This window comes from Andrographis paniculata, unplaced genomic scaffold (assembly GCF_009805555.1).
Source record: "Andrographis paniculata isolate CXL003 unplaced genomic scaffold, ASM980555v1 Contig30END, whole genome shotgun sequence".
NCBI classification, from domain to species: domain Eukaryota; kingdom Viridiplantae; phylum Streptophyta; class Magnoliopsida; order Lamiales; family Acanthaceae; genus Andrographis; species Andrographis paniculata.
This window is the reverse complement of record NW_026137563.1, coordinates 142,089-162,073: the sequence shown is the minus strand read 5'-3', so window position 1 is coordinate 162,073 and position 19,985 is coordinate 142,089. Positions and strand designations below refer to the sequence as shown.

Below are 19,985 nucleotides of genomic sequence, written 5' to 3'. Positions count from 1 at the left end.
AAAACAATTAATTTTTTAATTTTGAATTATCAAGCTCTAAAAATATATATATATATATATATTTTCAAATTTTCTATTTTCAATTCTCCTAATCAAACACATTAGAAGTTTAGAAAAATCTCCTAACTATATTCATTTAAAAAATAATAATAATAATAATAATAATAAATACTATATAATATATATTTTTTCTACAGGGAATCACATTAGTATAGCCTTTGAATAATAATTTAAGTATTTTTTTATAAAATTTCAAAAGTTGCTCAGTATTTGAAATAAAATATTGTGTCAACTACCAAGTAGACATAGCTTGTCCATGTATATATTGAATATTTTTGTCCATGTAAGAAAATTGTGGAAGTCCCTCTTAAATATAAAAGTAAAATTTATTTCATATTAATTTGCTTTAAGTTAAAACCAAAAAATATTTTTTAGCATGATATCGAGCTATAGGTATCCTATTGGATAGTGATCTTGATTAAAAATAAAAAAATTGTCATTGTTTGTTTGGGAGTTTAAATTTTGAGTTGAGATTTGAATAGTAGTATGATGTGATATAAATAGGTGTTGATGTGATATTTTGAATGTAAAAATAATTTTTATTATAATATAAAAAATAAAAAATAGGTATTTGATTTGATATTTTTGAAAAAAAAAAAGATGAATAGTGAATTTAAAATCCAATCCCCGAACAAACTAACTTATCTATTTATAATTTTATTATTTTTATTTTAATAAAAAAATAATGATTTTATTTTTTACTTTTCATCTTGTCCCACTATCTTTTATCAATTTTTTTTTTTAATAATAATGTCTCTACTTTTTATTTTTTTTACATACTACTCCCTCCGCTATTCAAATCTATACTCATTTTTTTTTTATTGTCATTGAAAAATATTATTGTTTTATTTTTAAGTAAAAAATTATTATATTTTTGTACTTTTTTATACTATAAAAGAAAAAAGTAACAATTATTATTCATTTTTATTAAAACTCGTGCTTGATCAAATGAGCACACATTTGCATGACGGAGAGAATACAATTTAATATTATTATTAATATATATATATATATATATGTGCGCGCGCTCACCTAATGCATAAACTTCCGGGAAAAAGGAAATATATAATTAAAGAAAGTCCATGTTTTTTGCAAAAGAAAACCGAGTCAAGATCTTAAGCTCACGAGATGCTGTAATAATATTCAATGGAAGAACAACTGTCCATGCCATAAAGTCAACTCATACCCATAACTACAAAGTCAACCATTCATTTACGGTCCACGATATGAATTCTTCTTTGTTGTACTACCATTATTAGCTCTTTAAAAAACTTTAAACATTAATTTTGTTTCTATTGTTAAATGTATTAATTAATAATATATAAATAAGACTTACAAATTTATGTTTTTACTTTATTCCTCTACTAAATATATGGTGAATAAAAAAAAGTCCAAGTAAGCATATTCACATCGTAAATATTTATACACTTAATTTATCCAAAATTCTTTTGTTTCATTTATTTATTCATTCATATATTCTTTTTAAAAAATATTCTCTTTTTATTATGCTATCATCAACTAATACTTTGTCCGTCAAAAGACAAAAATATTAAAACATCTTACACACTTTCAATAATCAATAATATAGTATAATTATTTTTTAATCTATTACAAAATCTCAAAAGACCAATTTCAAATAAGACGAAGAAAATACAATACTACTTCCGTCCACCACCAATCTATTCGTTTACTTTTTGCATGTTAATATTTGAATATTAATTATTATATCAAAACGTAGTACAAATCAAGGAAAAACGACAAAAATATTTATATTGGTGTCTTATAATACTAATGTAATGACATTTGTACAAAAAAATTATACAAATATAAGAATATTTTTAATATTAAAAACAATGACGTCAAATACAAATGGATAAATTAATAATGGACAAAGGTAGTATTATATTCTCCGATGAAATTATGACTCTGATATCATATTAAATAATTTGAATAACCATCTTACTAAAAATTTAAGACCTTAAGAGACGCATCATTAATTTATCCGACCAACAAGCGCACATATTGGATTAAAACCAACGTATATTATAAGGATTATTACTATGTATATATATATATATCAGTTTATACAATAAAAATTAAAGCTAATGAATCCTTATTTGCGTTCTGTAAGCAAAGTCAACTTTTTATAAATTTCTATATATAGAAGTAAACCCTACCATTTCTCGATCGACTATATTGGATCCGGCGATGGCGGCAGCCCCGACGACGTACAAGCATTTCAGCCACGCGCACGCGCTGGCCGTCCACCACACGGCCCCGGGCTCCGACGTCCATTGCTCGGGGTGCAAGTCACGCGCCGCCGGGTGCGTCTACGCGTGCTGGGCGTGCAACTACTTCCTCGACCAGCAGTGCTTCGCCGCCGCCCGGTCCATGCTGCACCCGGCCCACCCGACCCACCCACTGACTCTCCTACCCTACCCCACCTACGCCTCCGCCTCCTTCTTCTGCAACGCCTGCGGCCTCGCCGGCGATGCCTTCTGCTACTGCTGCTCCGACTGCGAGTTCGACGTCCACGTCCGCTGCGCCGCCGCGCACAACCCGAACGCCGCCGCCGGTTTGGGTTACACTCCTCACACCGGTTCGGCACTGTACCCTCCTCCGGTTCAGACCGGTGCTCTTTTTCCCACTCCCATGTGAAATTAAATGTCCTTTTTTAATTACTAACCTTAATTTGAACTATTGTAATACATAAATTAGTTTTCTTGCATTTATTCCTATATATATATATATGATGCGAAGGAAATTTGATGAAATCATTATCTAGCCATTATTTTTCATTTAAATTTATTTTACATAATATTCTCTTACAATAATGTACAAAAATATATATATTTAAAGTGTTTCTTTTATGAATTTGAAAAAAATTCAGTCTAATTTATTTTTTTACAAAATATAATATCAAATTAGACTGAATTTTTTTCAATGCAAAGTCCACCTAAAAACAAAGTTTGGTGGCAAAAGAACAAACCTATTGTAAATAATTGCAACTTAGCCAACTATTGCATTGCCCTTCACATTCTGATCTTGTTTGACAGATTTTTGCAAGATAATGTCATCGGACAAATTTTTGAAAATTTCATGATTTATTTAGGTGAAACATGTTAAATAAATTGGATGTGTTCAATTAATTTAGGACTTGGATCATATATGCTGATGATATAAATTTTGTGTCTGCTGATACTTTCCCTCCATATCCACCCGGCCTGCACTTGTAATTATCAGAAATTCGGGGATTAAAAAGTAATACACGCAAGCAAGAATGCTACGCCAAATGACCATTTCACCCCTCCAAATTCTTTTTTCCAAAATAATCTTTTAAAAAAATCAATACAATAAAAATAAATCAAATAAATAACAATAATCCCTCGTCTCACAGCAATTCCAAACACAAATATATATATGTATAATATACATACACACGTGTGAAATTTAATTACTCCGCCCGGCTGAGCGACCGGAGAAGCCCCTGCGGCGACGCCTCGCCGCCGGCCGGAATATCTGCGAGCGCGGCGGCCCAGCGGCGGATGCTGAGCGTGCGAGCCGTCTTGAAGCTGTGCGATCTCGGAACCTTCGAGAAGACGTTCGAAGACTGGGAAAGGATCAGATACACCAGACCTTGGACGACGATGAAGAGCGCGATTTTCGTCGCCATTCCTGCGAAGCTGCTTTCCAATTCCATCACGCGATTAAGGAACTAATTGATGAGAACTGTAGAAATCGAACCGGAGACAATATTCCTAAATACAGATGAGATGATTGATTGGGATTTTGAATTGAATGATTTTTTTCCGACGGTTATTCCAATCTGATATGCATATTTATATAGAGAGGGGCTGATGTGTTATATTTAACTATTCAGGGGGGTAGAAGTCAAAGAATGACAATTTTGACTATTAGCTTTTCGTATACTCAAATGGCATTCAACAGCACGTGACTTAAAACAGCAATCACGTGTCTCGTGTGTGTGGTTTTTCTAGAGCTATTATTATTATTATTATTATTATTATTATTATTATTATTTCATTGCAATTTGGCATTATTGTTTGAGATTGTTGTTATTATAATCATTTTTTAAAACATCAACACGTAAAGACATACCCTATTTAAAATTTTGATTTTATTATATATTTTTTTTATTTCACATTTTTAAAATTTAATTTTTTAGTATTCAATTCATCGTATTTGCTCTGAAAATGTCATATTTAATTGTTACTTTTTTTATTTATTGAAAATATCAAGATTGAACACTACAAGTAAAAACTTCTGGATTTTTTTTTTATTTATTTATTGTGGGTTAAATTTAATTCTATTTTGATTTTAATATTTGTGGGAAAATGAAATTAATTTGAAAATACATATGAATAAATATGAATGTTTGATAGGAGGAATAGTTAGTACTATTATTCTAAATTTGGATAAAAATAACTTGCACGTAACATTAATACACGTAATAAAGGAAGTCTAATCATTTGATTACTTTTCAAAATAACTGAAAGTCTTTTATTATAGGATATGATTTATTTATTTATTTATTTATTATTATTATTATTAAGATGGATAAGGCCTGGTGCATGCATGCCTACGTGTACGCGTCAATGCGTCATATACACTTGACTATATAAATAAATGAATCAAAAACAAATTGATTTTTTACTAATTAATCCGCGAACAAAAGATTTGACCCTCACGTTTGACCTGTTATAAGAACACCAATAATAATGATAATAATAAAATAACAATAATAATTTTCATGACATTAAAATATAGTCTCAATACAATAGTTTTATTTACCATTTTTGTTCGTTTCAATACAATAGTCTTGTTTACCATTTTTGTTCGTTCCAAAACAATAGTCACATTTTCATAAATAACCATATCACAATAAAACTATCACTATTTTTTCATTATTATTATACAATTGTCACTACTTTTTACACTAATATACTTACAAAGACAAAAAAGTCATTTATCTTTACTTTTTATCAAGTACTAATATAATATAATATTTCTTAAATCTCATACCCAACATAATAAAACTGTACTTTTTGGAGGAATGGAGTATATATAATATAGATTTAAACCTCCGTCCCAGATAAGATGAAAGCATTACAGTAGATACGAAAATTTGGGTAAAGTATAATTAGTAAGTAATTAAGAAGTATATTAGTAAAAATAATTATTATTTAGTAAAAGTAATTATAGATTAAAATTGATATAACTAAATAATTTAATTAAAATTATAAAATTTTAAATTTTAAATTTTAGAATATGATTAAAGTGTATAATCAATTTTCAAGAAAAGAAATGACAAATTATATGGAACAGACAAAAATAGAAAATAGAGACAAATGGGATTGAGGATATATAATTTAGGCATACTATTGAATCGGTGTTTAATGACACTAGCCTTCCCTAGGTTGACTCTAAAACTAGGGCTGGCTGGGCTGGCGGGAGGAGCTCCCGAGCTCCAATAAAAATACTCATTCCGTCCCACGTATCATGTTCATGTTACCATGTTAATTTTTTTTTTGAAAATGATTACACACTTTAATCTCATTTTAAACTTTTAATTTTATTATTATTTTTTAAATTTTAATTAAACTAATTAGTTATCTTAATCTTAATTTATAATTATTTATATTATCGAATAATTATTTTCACTAATACATTCTTAATTATCTATTAATTATACCCATCCTAAAATACACTGTCTACAGTGTAGCAGACACAGTATGTGGGACGAAAGGAGTAAGATTTTATCATATGTAAAATATTATGAAATGATTTTGTGATGTGGATATGAATTTATAATTGTAAAATTACAAGTTCAAAAGTAATTATACATTAATATCATAATATATTTAATTATTATTTAAATTATAAAATGGTACAATTCAAAAGATAAAAATATCAAATTTTTTATTTAATTTTTGTTATTATCAATAAAATATTATTATCATTATTTTTATGTACTATAAATTCCAAAATGACCATTTTGAATGAAACTGTATATTTATATAATGTACCGGACATATATTATTATTTAATATATATTCAAAATTTATTAATAAATATACAAGTTTTTGTATTCCCTCCTTCCAAATTAAAAGTATATATTTACTTTTGGCGCTGAGAATAAGAAATAATAGTATTTTAATTATATTGTATAGGTAAAAAGTAGTGAAATGACATTTTATTTTTTTGGTATAAAAGTAACGATGTGATGTAAAGTAGGGGTATTTGTGGAAAAAATGAGGTATTTAATGAAACAATTACTTTGTAATTGAACGTCCCAAAATAAAAATATGTATACGTTCTAACTTGACAGAGAGTATTAAATCATAGATATATTTATAAAATGGTATACACATATATTATCACTAATAAGTTCGTTACAAAATTCAAACCAAGTCATATTTTAAATTACTTTTAAATCACAGTCACACGAAGCTATCACCCTACCGTTTATGCTAGATTATTTATTTATTTATCAATTTTCAGCTTACTATTGAAAAGATAATAAATAAATAAATTATACTTGTTCAGTTTATACAAGTAGTTTTGAAATTTTTGGCATTATATTTAATTCATTATTAAACTTTATGATCATAACTAAGAATAAAAAAAAAATCACAAAATAAACACAAAAAAAATCTCTAAATGTTAAAAAATGTTGAAAATTTATTTTAATTAAATTCACTAGAATTCAATGATTTTACTAGCCAATCAAACGACGCCGTTCAAAGCAACCAAACAGAGCCGATGAAATAAAGTTCGCAGATCGAAATCTCGTACTATTTGGTTTTGGATTTTTGATCCTCTATCTCTCGCTCCCTCCTCCCCACCTCTCCCTCTCTCTCTCTCTCTCTCTGGATGTACATACAATTATATTTCAAGAATCAGCAATGATCTGAATCTTGTCCTGGAGTTGAGAAAAATAATCGCAGGGTTACAATTTTTGAGGAAGCGATATTCGATTAAAGAATTGTGGATCTGATAGGAGGGGATTAGGGCAAGATGAGCGCGGATCTGATTGCTGCAAGAACGCTCGGGAATCTGGACGAGCAGATTGCCCAGCTAATGCAATGCAAGCCTTTGTCCGAGCCCGAGGTTTTCTCCGCCCCCCTTTCACTATTATATAATTGTTTTTTGTTTTTCTTGTTTTTGTTATTTTTGTTGTGCGTTTTAAAAATAGATCTGATTGACATTGTGGATTATTGATCTCTACATCTCTGCTTCTTATTAACAACAACAACAAAAAAACTGTGAATCATACAACATGTTTTTTGTGATTTCTGCCGTATGGTATGGACGAATTGTTGCCAAGATGCTCTTTTCTTGAAGGGATATAAAAGTCTGCGAAAATCAAGACCTAAACAGAAGAATAATGTCTTGTTATTAAGGATGTGAATTGGATAATGATATGCGACAATTTTATTTATGCATATCATGGGGTAGGAGTGTTATTTAGAACGTTGTATACGTTTTGAATGAGATGTGGGAAGAAGGTTTTTTGTAGCATTTTGATTGTTTAAGATGAAATTGGGAAGTTGTCGGCTGCTATGAATTTGGTGAAGATAGTTCATAATCTTGATGGAAATTGATATGGTGGAATGGCGGCTATGTCTAGAACATGAAACTTACTTTGTTTTATTGTGATATGCTAATTTCTCAATGATCATTCTGACAAAGATGAATAAAATCATAAATGCTCAACACACTTTGAATCTTGATCTGCAATCTCCTACCCGGAACAATTTTAGGAAGTAGTTGTCTTTTCCTGGACATGACATGTGCTTGTCCGGTTAAGAATCTAATTGTTGGAATGGTGACCTAAAGCTTAATGTAACCAAACACGTTTCACAGTTTTGTTGATTTATTTCTTATGGAGTTTCGATGTGCAATAAAATTCTGTAATTCATGTGAAAATGAGGATTTTGGGATAGTGACGTGGCTTGCAGTAATATGACATCATTGATAAGGAAAGAAGTCATTTAATCTATGCTTCTTTCTTCTTGTGCATTTCCATTTTTACATAGCCTGTAGATTATTTGGCAAGTGGTTTGTACTTGCACTTTGCAGTTTACTTCCTTATAGAGCTGTTAGACGAACAATATAGCTTGTGAGCCAAATTCGTCTTGACACGTTTATAGAAATATAAACAAGCCAAGCTCGAGCTTGGCTTGCAGGCAGTTTGATCGTGCTCATTAGTAACGATATATTTGTAATATTTTATCTATTAATATAATAAATAAAATTATATGTCAAAACTTATATGTATTAATGAAATTTGAATATTTTATTATAGTAAATTGTATATAATTATATTTATTTAATTTATATATTATAAAAAATTATATAATATGCATGAAATTCAAGTCGAACTTGAGCGCGAGCTAGAAATCAAGCCTAATGAGCTGAGCCAGAGCCATCATTTTAGCTCGAGTTCTAAACAAGCCGAGTCTAGCTTGTACAGATAACATTTTCGAGTCGAGCTTAAGCAACCGATACTTGAGCTCGCTCGGCTTGTTTAACTGCTCTACTTCCTTACTGTACTACATTAGTTATTTCATTTGATTAGTTACTCTTCACAATGGTGGTTTTCTTGTTTATGATATATGAAATGAAATTGATTTTCATCTGTATGCACAATGAACACATTAAAAGGGAATATTGTTGAGGAACTAGTTTTCCTTGCATCTTCTGTATGTGTACAAAGAAAGACCATTTGGAATCTTTGAGTTGGTTTTTTAGTGTAAAATTTTGAGGTGGCTTTATCTAAGGTATGATAGCCTTCAAGTAAAATTAGACGAGGGAGATTGGTCGAGATAGAAAGCCTAATAATAAATAAAAGATATTATTCAATTTGATCTACTTGGATGAAATGGATAAATTGGGCCTGATGCCATGTGTGTACACACGACTGTGAAATAAGCTAGTTTGGTCTTCACACACATAAACTCTATTTGTCTCTGAAACATACCTTTATTTTAATGATTAGCTGAACAGATAAGTAACTGGTTACCAAGTTAAAGTCTCGATTGAGCAGTAAGTTCAAGATGGAGTTGGGAGTTGCAAAAAAGATCCACGGCATGGAAATTAATTGTGGATTGTGATCATTGTGTGGGTGTGTCGATAACGGAAATGCATGATAGAAGTAGTTGTGAACCTGTGGAAATTCTTTTGGTTGCTTTATATAAATTTTATGATTATAATTCCTATCCATGGAGGATATAAGGAACTTAACACTACTAACACTCCATATTCAAGTGCATTTTGTAGCCTGATGTACGCTACATTGTGAATTCAACTAGATTCTACACATGCTGATAGTATGGTAGTTGTTACATGAATAATTTGGGGAAGAATTATTGGAGTGGAATCTTTGATATTTACGGGGCATTATAGGTCGTGGCATGGTATTGATGGATTAGTTGTTTGGTGGATGCTGACTATGGTGAAGTCTTTTGTGGGTAGTATCTTTAATATATGTTGTTGCGGATTGTCTAGAAGCCTAGAATTCTATCTTGCAATTCATCACTACTTTATCTAGTATAATAGTTGAGTATATATCACAACCGTGGAATGTGTGGAGGCTATTTGTCTTTTTTGATTGGCGAACAAGTTTGCATTAGCATATAAGGTTATAACACTTCTGTGATAGCCGTAATACTATTGTTTTCAGTTTTCACGAAAACTTTAAAGTGCGTTGACGTAAAATCCCATTCTTTAGGGATGCAGTTGCGGCCAGTGGGGTCGCGACGAACAAGGTTCAGAGAACTATAAATAATTCACCCTATATGCTCCTAAAATCACTTGCTAATTCTAACACTATTTCACTTGCACCTCTCTGATGCTTGAGTGCCATTTGGGGTGGTGGGCCTTGTGGCAGTGTATGTGATAGAGGGAGAATAATTATTAGAGTTTTTCTTGGTTGAATGGAGCATTTCACACTACAATATTTTGCTGATGATAAAAGGTGAGTTTATGGGGATTGTAGCACGAATCTTACACATACTTGAAAATATGAGATTTTAGTTTATTCGTAGAGTGACAGAATTTAAGTAAAATTAGGTAAGATTTAGGTATAATATAATGTATTATAGATATTTGATGGGAATGGGACTTTGCCCCATGTATTTATTCACAAGCTCGAAGGAAGCTAAACAGTGATAAATAGGACAAGGGAACTTCCATTTTCATGTTTGGGAAGGGTGGGTATTTTATTGTAATCTTCTTTCCAAACGTTTCCTTTAAAAGCTCCATGTTGAAAATCACTGCAACTGTAAACTGTACTCTCTGTTCCATAGACCTCATGTTTATTCTTTGTTTCACTCTTTTTTCACATGCCATATTATTTGAAAATCATTTGCATTTAGATTGTGAGTTTGCGATATTTTCAAATGCAGGTTAGATCCTTATGTGAGAAGGCTAAGGAGGTACTAATGCAGGAAAGTAATGTTCAGGTATCCTTCCTTCCTCAAATTTGTGCATTAACAACATTTTTATTCGATGTAAACAATATTTTGGGTATGCCATCTTTAGCTAATGCATATCAAATTTAGTTGATTCTGAACTGCATGGCTGCATTTTGTGTATTGATTTTTGTTAATCAGCTCAGGAGCTAATGTCTTTGATTTATAGACATGTGATTTCCCATTAGTTGGCCATGGAGCATATTGCTCTCAACAATGGCAATCCATGTGGGTTAAACCAATTATTAAAAAAACCTAGTTAAGATGAATAACATTGTTAAATACTCAGGGAATCCCGTGCATGTGGCTTCATGGTGATGAAATAGTATATTTGAACCCAATCTTGTCAAGTGTAAAGAGTAAAATGAACCCAAAATGATTGCCACATTTATTCGTTTATCCTTACTTCTGTTTTTGTCTGAAAACTATTTAATTTGCATGTGATTGCTATATTTAGGATTGGAAGAAGCTTTTGCCTTGTCTAATTTATCTTGACCAAGCTTCCATTATTCTACTTGTTTATCATACTTACAAAGATTAAAAATCAGTATTCTTGATCCCATGGAAAAATGCTTTCTGCCTTTATATTTGATTATTTTTAATCCCACTAGGGATGCTATATTGATATTTTGTATGTGCTGAATGCAGCCTGTGAAAAGCCCTGTCACAATTTGTGGTGATATACACGGCCAGTTCCATGATCTTGCTGAACTTTTTCGCATTGGAGGGAAGGTATTTTGTTTGTCTGCGACATTCATCTGCTGTTTTATTTCTTTCCCCCCAATTTTTCTGTGTTGAACTAGGATAGGTGAATCTTTGAGAGCAGTCAAAGGATTGGACTTGGGGATGGACTCTTTCTTGTCAAATGATAAAAGGTTGAAATTGTATACAATTATTTTTCTTGATGATGGACGTGTGGTTGCTAACATTCCTGTTTCATGAATTTTTAAAAAAGAAAAATCCCTACTTCCTCAAGTCCTGGAAAACATGAATCTAAAATGGGATTATTACTTACAGTTCAAGACTCTAATAATATGATAGTGATGATTCCTTCTTAGACTTTCTATCTTTCCTTGCTATGGTTATTATTTATGTTCTTTGAGATGCTTACCATTGTATCTGAGTTGTTATCCTTTATCTTGTTCCAATTCTAGTAATAAAGGTTTTCAGATATTTTTGTTTTATTCTTATTCTGCTTGTTAGGAGGTGCAAATACAATGTTATTGTTTATCTCTTGTTTGAAAAGTTCTGATTTTGTCGGCTTTGTGTTCCTTTAATTTGATTTTGGGGGTTTTTGTAACTATTAGTGTCTCTTGTTTAATTTATCATCTTATTACTTAGTGTTGCAGTGATAATGTCTAACGATACTATGTTGTTGGCAGTGTCCAGACACAAACTATCTATTTATGGGAGATTATGTTGATCGAGGATACTATTCAGTTGAAACTGTTACTGTAAGTATTAGAAGTACTTTAATCCTGAAGATCTCTTTGATCATTTCACATTTCTTCACAATTTCTGTTCACTTTATCTATCACTTTGTTGAGACTTGATATTCCTTTATTTTTTCCCCTTTCTGTTATTTTATCTGGGTATAAGGGTAGTGGAGGGTAAGGGGGTAGCTATCAGGGTCCTAAGGTAGGTATCAGTAATATGCTACTCGGGTTTGTCTAGTCTGCCTGCTTTGTTTCACTGAAATTTTTGTTGGTAAGAAACACTTACTGGCTTATCTACTGCAGCTTTTGGTGTCTCTGAAAGTGCGGTATCCTCAACGAATCACAATTCTCAGAGGAAATCATGAAAGTAGACAGGTATCTATTTACTTGCTAAGTACTCTCATCGTAGATTGGAAGTTTTGAGATTTCCAGTCACCTGGTTCATTTTCAGGCTTCTTTGGTTTGTTAAAATAAACTAGAAAACAATATTTAATTTAAAACACTTACTTTTGTTCTTGGAAATGAAATGACATGACTGGTTAATTGACTGGAATGCCAATTTCTGTTTATGCAGCATCATAATTAATTATCCCCTTGGCAAATTTCCATGTTACTAATTTTCTCATAAGATGAATGTGTTGACATGTACAACGCTCTCCAACAATCTGTTTGAACAATAGTTTCTTTTTCCTTGCAGATCACACAAGTCTATGGGTTTTATGATGAATGTTTGAGGAAGTGAGTTTCCTAACTCAAGTCTGTTTCAACTGTGTTCTGAATTTTGTTTCATAAAATTCTGGTGGATCAGCTTAGTAAAATATGACAACATGATACTTGATCTTCTAGAAATTATCTGGTTGAATAGTAGAATTTATTAATAATAATAATAATAATAATAATAATAATAATCATCATCATCTAGAGTTACTAGGCAGAAACATCGCAGGTTATACAATCAATTAATGTCAGATATTCAGTAGGTACTCTGTATTTGATTACTTATAATTTTTGTAAATGCTTTATGTATAAATTGTTGTCTGGTTGTGGATTTGAACATATGCTCCTATGAATTCAAAACACTGTTGTGGTCTTTCCCAAATATTGTTTGCTGACAATTTTGAGTGGGCATTTTTTATGTGTTACCAATACTATGGTGTTTTATTTTTATTTTTAATTTTTACATGTCTTTGTTAAAGTCATGCTTTTTGCTAATCTTGAAAATTGTAGCAGTAGATGTACTGTCACTTTGATACCTTAAAATGTCAAGTATATTATCGACATTCAAATCTTATTTGAATCTTGAAGTCAGCATTTGATTTTTAATTGGAGCTCAGTTATATACATTGAAACTTTTAATTCTATGGTCATCTTTTTATGTGGGGTGATATTATCATAGTTGCAATTTTTGGATTGAATTGGACTCTTTATTTTTTTATTTATTTTGTGGCATCTTTCCTCTTGTCATGCCATAAAAAATCTAATAATACATTGTAAATTTTGTAATTTCATTGTAGGTACGGAAACGCCAATGTTTGGAAGATATTCACTGATCTGTTCGATTATTTCCCACTGACAGCACTGGTTAGTGACGATACCCATTTTATTTAATTTTATGTGCTAGGATTTGGGTATTACATGGACAAATTGATATGGGTTCTACACTCATTGGCGAGCTTGCCTCCATTGTGAAGCTTTGATATTAAATACAAGAGGGAATCAAACATTTAAGCTTGTGTCAGTGTGCAGCTACATGATGGATTTTAAAGGCTAATTGTATAATTTGTGTTGCGTCTGTTTACTTTGAATGAATGTCTAATATACTGATATATGATCAGGTTGAATCGGAAATCTTTTGTCTGCATGGCGGATTGTCCCCATCAATTGAAACCCTCGACAACATACGAAACTTTGACCGCGTTCAAGAAGTTCCACATGAAGGTCCCATGTGCGACCTCTTGTGGTCTGACCCAGATGATCGTTGCGGCTGGGGTATCTCACCCCGTGGTGCTGGATACACTTTTGGCCAGGTACTCATTCACATAATTGAGGTTGCTTCCTGTTCCTTTGGAGTTTCATCTAATTCTACAACTCTATGCCTGCTTGCTTCTCTACAGGACATATCCGAACAATTCAACCACACCAACAACCTAAAGCTAATTGCTCGGGCTCATCAACTAGTCATGGAGGGATACAACTGGGCCCATGTAAATATTCTAAACTCATAATATATTAACCCTGTTTACCCACCTTTACCCTAATTTGTATATAAATATTCTGCTGCAGGAACAAAAGGTTGTCACTATTTTCAGTGCGCCGAATTATTGTTACCGTTGTGGAAATATGGCTTCCATTTTGGAAGTTGATGATTGTAGAGAGCATACATTCATTCAGGTTCTCTCCCATACCCCTTTACTTATATACTCAATGGCTGCCTGTGATTTTCTAAATTTGTTTGTCTTTTAATCTTGCTTGTGTAGTAGTTGATTCGGTTTCTAGATGAGATGTGTGTATACCTATATCTGTATCTATATCTAATCACATTAATCTTTTTCTTTTTCTTTTGGATTGGTATCATACTATCACCATCATTGTTGTTGTTATAATTTCATAGTTGGATTGGTGTCATACATGCTTGAATTTTAACTTACTGTTTATATAAGTCACGAGTCGATTTATGTCTTCAACCGGCTGCGTGCTGTAATTAATTGTCCCGCTATCTTGTTGAATTGCAGTTCGATCCAGCTCCAAGGAGAGGCGAACCAGATGTAACCCGGAGAACCCCTGATTACTTCTTGTAGAGCTGTGGCTGACTCTCGTTGGCCAGATTAACAATGCCCCGATCCGGCGCAAGCACAGAGATGCAAGTGTGTTTCGGTCGGGTTCAGTTCGACACATACGGTCCGTTTCTTCTAACTTGTTATAGGGTTCTCCGGAAATCTGGGAATTTTCTGAGCATTTAAAATACATTTCTTCTGTATCATGTTCTATAAACCTTTCTCATAACTGTCTTGTCTCGTCTTGTCTTGGCTTTTTTCTTTTTTTCTCTTTTTTTTGTTCTAATAATCAACTGTGCTTTTTTTTCTTTTTCTTTGTCAAACATTTTCTAATTTAAGGCTTTGTGTTAGCTGCTGCTTGTTCATCCATCGATCCATCCTTTTTTTTTTTTTTTTATTCAATCTTCTTATAATATTTTGTATGAACTTTGATTGATTGTTATATATAACTGTGATAATATGATGGTCTCTGTCAATGTGCTGCCACCTAGGAGGCTTTCATTTTAGATAATTTTTTGGTGATTTTCTATGCAAATATGAAGTGGTCAAAATTTATTACAAGGGAAAATTATACCTTGTAGTAAAAGGCTAAAAGCCTTTCCAGATAAATTCAATAGTAACTTTATTATTATTATAAATTATTTTTATGTATTATTATGTAAAATTTCATTTTTCAAAAATAATATATATTGATATATTTTTATTTGCGTTTAATTTGAAAAATAAATTGTTTTAATATAAATATAAACATGTATGACTGTAGGTTTTCATTTTTCGCTGAGATGAAAGAAATAGAACTTTCTGGGGTGTATATTTTAGTGTATGATTTCAGTATTTCTTATTATGTGATTATTACATTTTTTTTTTTTTAAAAAAAAATACATTACTTTTTCATGAAAATTTACATTTAAATCATTTTAAAAAAAATAAAAACAAAAATACATATGCATCTCGGTCAAAAAAAAATAAAATAAAATCACAACAGTTGCACACTTTATTACACCACTACAAACACTCCACAAACAATTCTTACACTATATATGCATATATTTAAAAATTAAATAAAGTGCAATGGTCCAACTAACTTTCAAATTACTCATTCTCATGGACCAAATATCTACATGAATCCACACACATATATATATAGAGAGAGACAGAAAGAGAGAAAGCATATATATATATATATATAGAGAGAGAGAGAGAGAGAGAGAGAGAGAGATATGAATAAAGAAGGAAGGAGAAGACAAAGAATACCTTGATCAAGGGCACCTATGGTTTCTACCAGGCCCTCCATAGTAGAAATAGCTCCCCCAATCGGAGCTCCTCCCTAGCCGGACATCATAGCACTCCGGCCTACCGGTGAAGGCCGCGACTTCCCGCGCTGGCCGGAGATTGTTCAACCCATCCACCACTTGCATGTTTCTCATATAGCTCGCCCTCCCGAACCCCTCCCCGGAAAAGTGTCCGCTCCCCATCTCCGTCCTCGTGTGCCGCCCGTCCCACCACCCCGAGTCCACCACCTCCCCGCCCCATTCGATCATCGACGCACTCTCCGATAAGTAGGAGAACAGAAACGCCGGCCAGTATCCTACGACGTAATCTTTCCCGAACTGCATCCACCAGTTGCCTTCTCTCGGATCCTGTCATTCGATCATTCATTCGCTCGATTATAGAAAGAAAAGTAAGAAAATCGTTTTTACCTTCCATATGAGTATGCTAATGTCGTATTGTGATTTGGCGTATCGCGAGATCGGGTAGATGCTAGCGCCCATCGCTATCTCGTTGCTGATCTGAACAAATCCCGAGCAGAGTATGTTGTAGCATCCCGTCGCTTGGTACGCGTCGCTCTGCAGTAATGTTTGAACGAATTAAATAGAAAACTGGAACATCATCTATACGGCGACAAGATCGAATGCTTACAGTCCAGTAGGTGAAGAGCCTCGTGTGATTATCGCCATACAAGTCGGGGCTGACCTGCATTTTCGACACTGATTCATCATCGACACGAGGAGAGAAAACATTGTAAGAATTTGTAAGTATTGTGTGTATACCTGCCAGCCTGCCTCAATGCTGTTCAGATCGTATTTGAAGAAGCCTCCGAGAATCCAGAGCTGAGACAGGCTGAATTCATTGAGCTGCTCGACTTTCGGATCCCATACATTCATTGTTGCCTTGGCACCGTAATAACGGTCCCCTTGAACGTAAGCTATTGCGTGCTACGGAACTCCAAATGCACAAAAACAGCAGCAATGGCAATAAACGCCGCATAGATTATCAAATCGAACAAAATTGTGGTTTTTAGCCGGTTGGTTTCAGGATCGAAACAAGCACAAGCACATATGTTGTGTTGAACTACATTTTATCTCAAACTGTAAAGCTCTTAAACTAAATTGCGCGAAATTGTCAGTGTTCTTAATGCTGAAAATCGAAACTAACAACGCAACCTGATGCATGAAACAGAGTTAGTTATTTGTTAATTACCTGATGTCCATATTGGTGGATAAGATCGGGCTGAGGAGCAGCGAAGAAGCTTGGTGTGGGCGGCACGGTTGTGTATTTCTTCTTGCCATAGGCAGAAACAGAGGTTGCTCGAATTACGTCGGAAGCTTTTGTTCTTCTGATAGGGATTGTTCCCTCTGGACACCTTCCATTCATGTGCCATAGCTGAGTAATCGGTCTAGTTGCTCTATCGGTGTACTTGGACTCCTCGCTGAACTGCAGTCCCTCTGGATGATAACTTGGCCTCATCTGAAAATTGAATGATATTCAGAGGCAGGGAAAGGATTAATTGATTGTTGATTAAGTAGGAAGGAAGGAAGGAAGATAGTTGAATAAATGGTGTTTGTAGACCTGAATTGTGTGATTTTTGAATGATGGATGATCGAAAGCATGCTGGCGTGAAATGTGAATGCAATCTATGATATCGCCATCAGGACTCTGTTATCAATTTGTTTTCCGCCATCAAACATCCGAATTGAAGAAATCAAACCATAATTATGAACACAGAATTGAATTTGAATGTGAATTCATCATAGTTTGCAGCAACAGCAGCAGCAACAACTTTCTCACAGGCATTAACACAAACACTTAGCCTACAATATTCGAATCGCAGAAATATATATACACAGAGAGAGAGAGAGAGGTGCGCGTTAGGGTTAAGGAGTGCAACCTTGATAGACTTGACGGCAGGCTTATTCAGACGCCTCAAGTGCTTCTTCACGTCGAGCTTCCGCACTCTCGCCGACGAAGCGGCGGTGGCGGCGGCAAGCAGAAAAACGAACCATAAGACGGTGTCCGGCTTCATATGTAAACACAAGGTAATTCAATGGAGCAGAGCATGTGTAAGGTACTATTATGTCTGTAGTGTAGTGTAGGGTCATTTATATAGAAAGGAAAAGTGGTTTTGGTGAAAAGTGAAATTAGAAAACGGATGAGGAAAGGTGATTGGCAATTGCAATGGTGCGGCAACGACCCCATGGCAATGGCCGACGATGAGCTGCCAATCCATGTTTGTCGTTTCAGAAGCTCTTATCTTTATATATATATATATATCTGTATTTGTGTCTACACGCTGGAAATCACTTCCCGCCTTTGCCTGGCCGTACATTTCAAATATAAATAATTTCTCTAATCAAATAAAAGTATTGAATGTGTCCAATTAATATTTTTGTACATATATATATATATATATATATATAGATTTTTTAATGTTAGATAAAAAAAAAAAAATTTATGTTAACAATAAAAAAATACTCCCTCTGTCCCACATATCATGTCTACGTTGCCGTTTCTATCCGTCTCACGTACATGTCACTTTTCTTTTTTGGAAAATGATTACACATTTTAATCTCATTTTAAATTTTTTAAATTTTTGTTTAAAATTTTAATTAAACTAATTAGTTATCTTAATTTTAATTTATATCTATTTATATTATAGAATAATTATTTTCACGGTGCAACAGACAAGGTATGTGGGACAGAGATAGTAATATTTTGTATAAAATCGTGTTGATAGAATATAATTTATCACTTACACCACCATGTCTAAATTATATTCTCGTCGTGTAACTCCAAATGAGTTTTTAGAATTTTATAGTATATTGAAAAATAATATTTTTTCCGTTCAACTAATGTGTTCCTTTTAACGAGGCAATGAGTAATTAAAAAATGAATTAGTAAAAATAATTATAATATAATAAAAATAATTATAAATTAAAATTAAAATATATATATTTAATTATGAATTTAAAAATATGACTAAAGTGTATAATTATATTTTAAAAAAAATATGAGACAATTTATATGAGAGAGACGGATATGAAAATAGTAGACAAATTAAGTGGGACAAAAAATTTTAACAATTTTATTATTAAGTAATTGTATATAATGATAAGTTTGTAATATAAATAATTGTATTTTAGTATTAATTAGTATATCATTAATTTTAAAAAATAAAACATAATATTTTGAAGTGAAAAAGACAATAATGATCAAATCAGTTGGGATGGAGAAATATTATTCATGCTTTAAATAAAGTTTAAGTTAAATTTTTGTTTTACACATATATATATATATATATATATTTATATCCAAATTCTGCGGGACAACATAAACATGTGACGCAATTAATAGGCGCCCTGGATTTGTATTATTTGAAGACAAATAAAATTAATGTCTGTTGTTTGGCTACCGTGGGAATGTAGAGGGCAAGCGTCAGTAGGTGGAGATGCTATTCCCCGCCACACCCAAACACGGCCTTATATCACAATAAATCGCATTTATTATTACCCCTTGCTCATTAATTAATGTAGGACAACGGGTATGTTTGGATCTATTCGGTTTAGGGATGAAACGGATCGGGTATGGTTGAATCCGATACCCGACTTGAATGTATATAAGGGTGTGTTTGTTTTGGGGTTTGGATTTTGGATTGAGATTTGAATAGTAAAAAATTTGAATTTGAATAGTTGTACGATGTGATATAAATATGTATTGATATGATATTTTAAATGTAAAATTATTTTATAGTATAATATAAAAAATAAAAAATAGGTATTTAATTTGATATTTTTTGAGAGAAAAATTTGTATAAATAGTAGAAATTCACATAAATCCTTCGAACAAACACACCCTAAAGGAAATTTGAATCAGATCCGAATATCCTCGGATCCGACTGGCGACAACCGACCCAATAAATTCAAAAGTTTTCACCACAACCT

General features: G+C 32.5%; 4 protein-coding genes across 4 annotated transcripts; 2 read left to right on the top strand and 2 right to left on the bottom strand.

The window, feature by feature from the left end:
- The first annotated feature begins 1,940 nt into the window (after positions 1 to 1,940).
- On the top strand, positions 1,941 to 3,136 carry LOC127246258 (uncharacterized). Its single transcript, XM_051267518.1, has one exon. It carries the CDS (start codon positions 2,269 to 2,271, stop codon positions 2,716 to 2,718), a length of 450 nt encoding a protein of 149 aa, XP_051123475.1. The 5' UTR covers positions 1,941 to 2,268; the 3' UTR covers positions 2,719 to 3,136.
- Positions 3,137 to 3,353: 217 nt separating this feature from the next.
- Positions 3,354 to 3,892, bottom strand: LOC127246260 (uncharacterized). The gene has a single exon (XM_051267519.1). It carries the CDS (start codon positions 3,758 to 3,760, stop codon positions 3,515 to 3,517), a length of 246 nt encoding a protein of 81 aa, XP_051123476.1. The 5' UTR covers positions 3,761 to 3,892; the 3' UTR covers positions 3,354 to 3,514.
- A 2,971-nt stretch (positions 3,893 to 6,863) lies between these two features.
- LOC127246612 (serine/threonine-protein phosphatase PP2A-2 catalytic subunit-like) lies at positions 6,864 to 15,131 on the top strand. The gene is made up of 11 exons (XM_051268077.1): positions 6,864 to 7,191; positions 10,491 to 10,547; positions 11,205 to 11,288; positions 11,939 to 12,010; positions 12,296 to 12,367; positions 12,690 to 12,730; positions 13,507 to 13,573; positions 13,828 to 14,019; positions 14,107 to 14,196; positions 14,276 to 14,383; positions 14,725 to 15,131. The coding sequence occupies exons 1-11, from the start codon at positions 7,099 to 7,101 to the stop codon at positions 14,788 to 14,790; spliced, it is 942 nt and encodes a 313-aa protein (XP_051124034.1). The 5' UTR covers positions 6,864 to 7,098; the 3' UTR covers positions 14,791 to 15,131.
- A 586-nt stretch (positions 15,132 to 15,717) lies between these two features.
- LOC127246262 (uncharacterized) lies at positions 15,718 to 18,272 on the bottom strand. The gene is made up of 7 exons (XM_051267521.1): positions 17,936 to 18,272; positions 17,617 to 17,703; positions 17,248 to 17,514; positions 16,818 to 16,982; positions 16,687 to 16,740; positions 16,467 to 16,613; positions 15,718 to 16,406 (listed from the first exon to the last, which is right to left on the bottom strand). The coding sequence occupies exons 1-7, from the start codon at positions 18,068 to 18,070 to the stop codon at positions 16,026 to 16,028; spliced, it is 1,236 nt and encodes a 411-aa protein (XP_051123478.1). The 5' UTR covers positions 18,071 to 18,272; the 3' UTR covers positions 15,718 to 16,025.
- Positions 18,273 to 19,985: the final 1,713 nt, after the last annotated feature.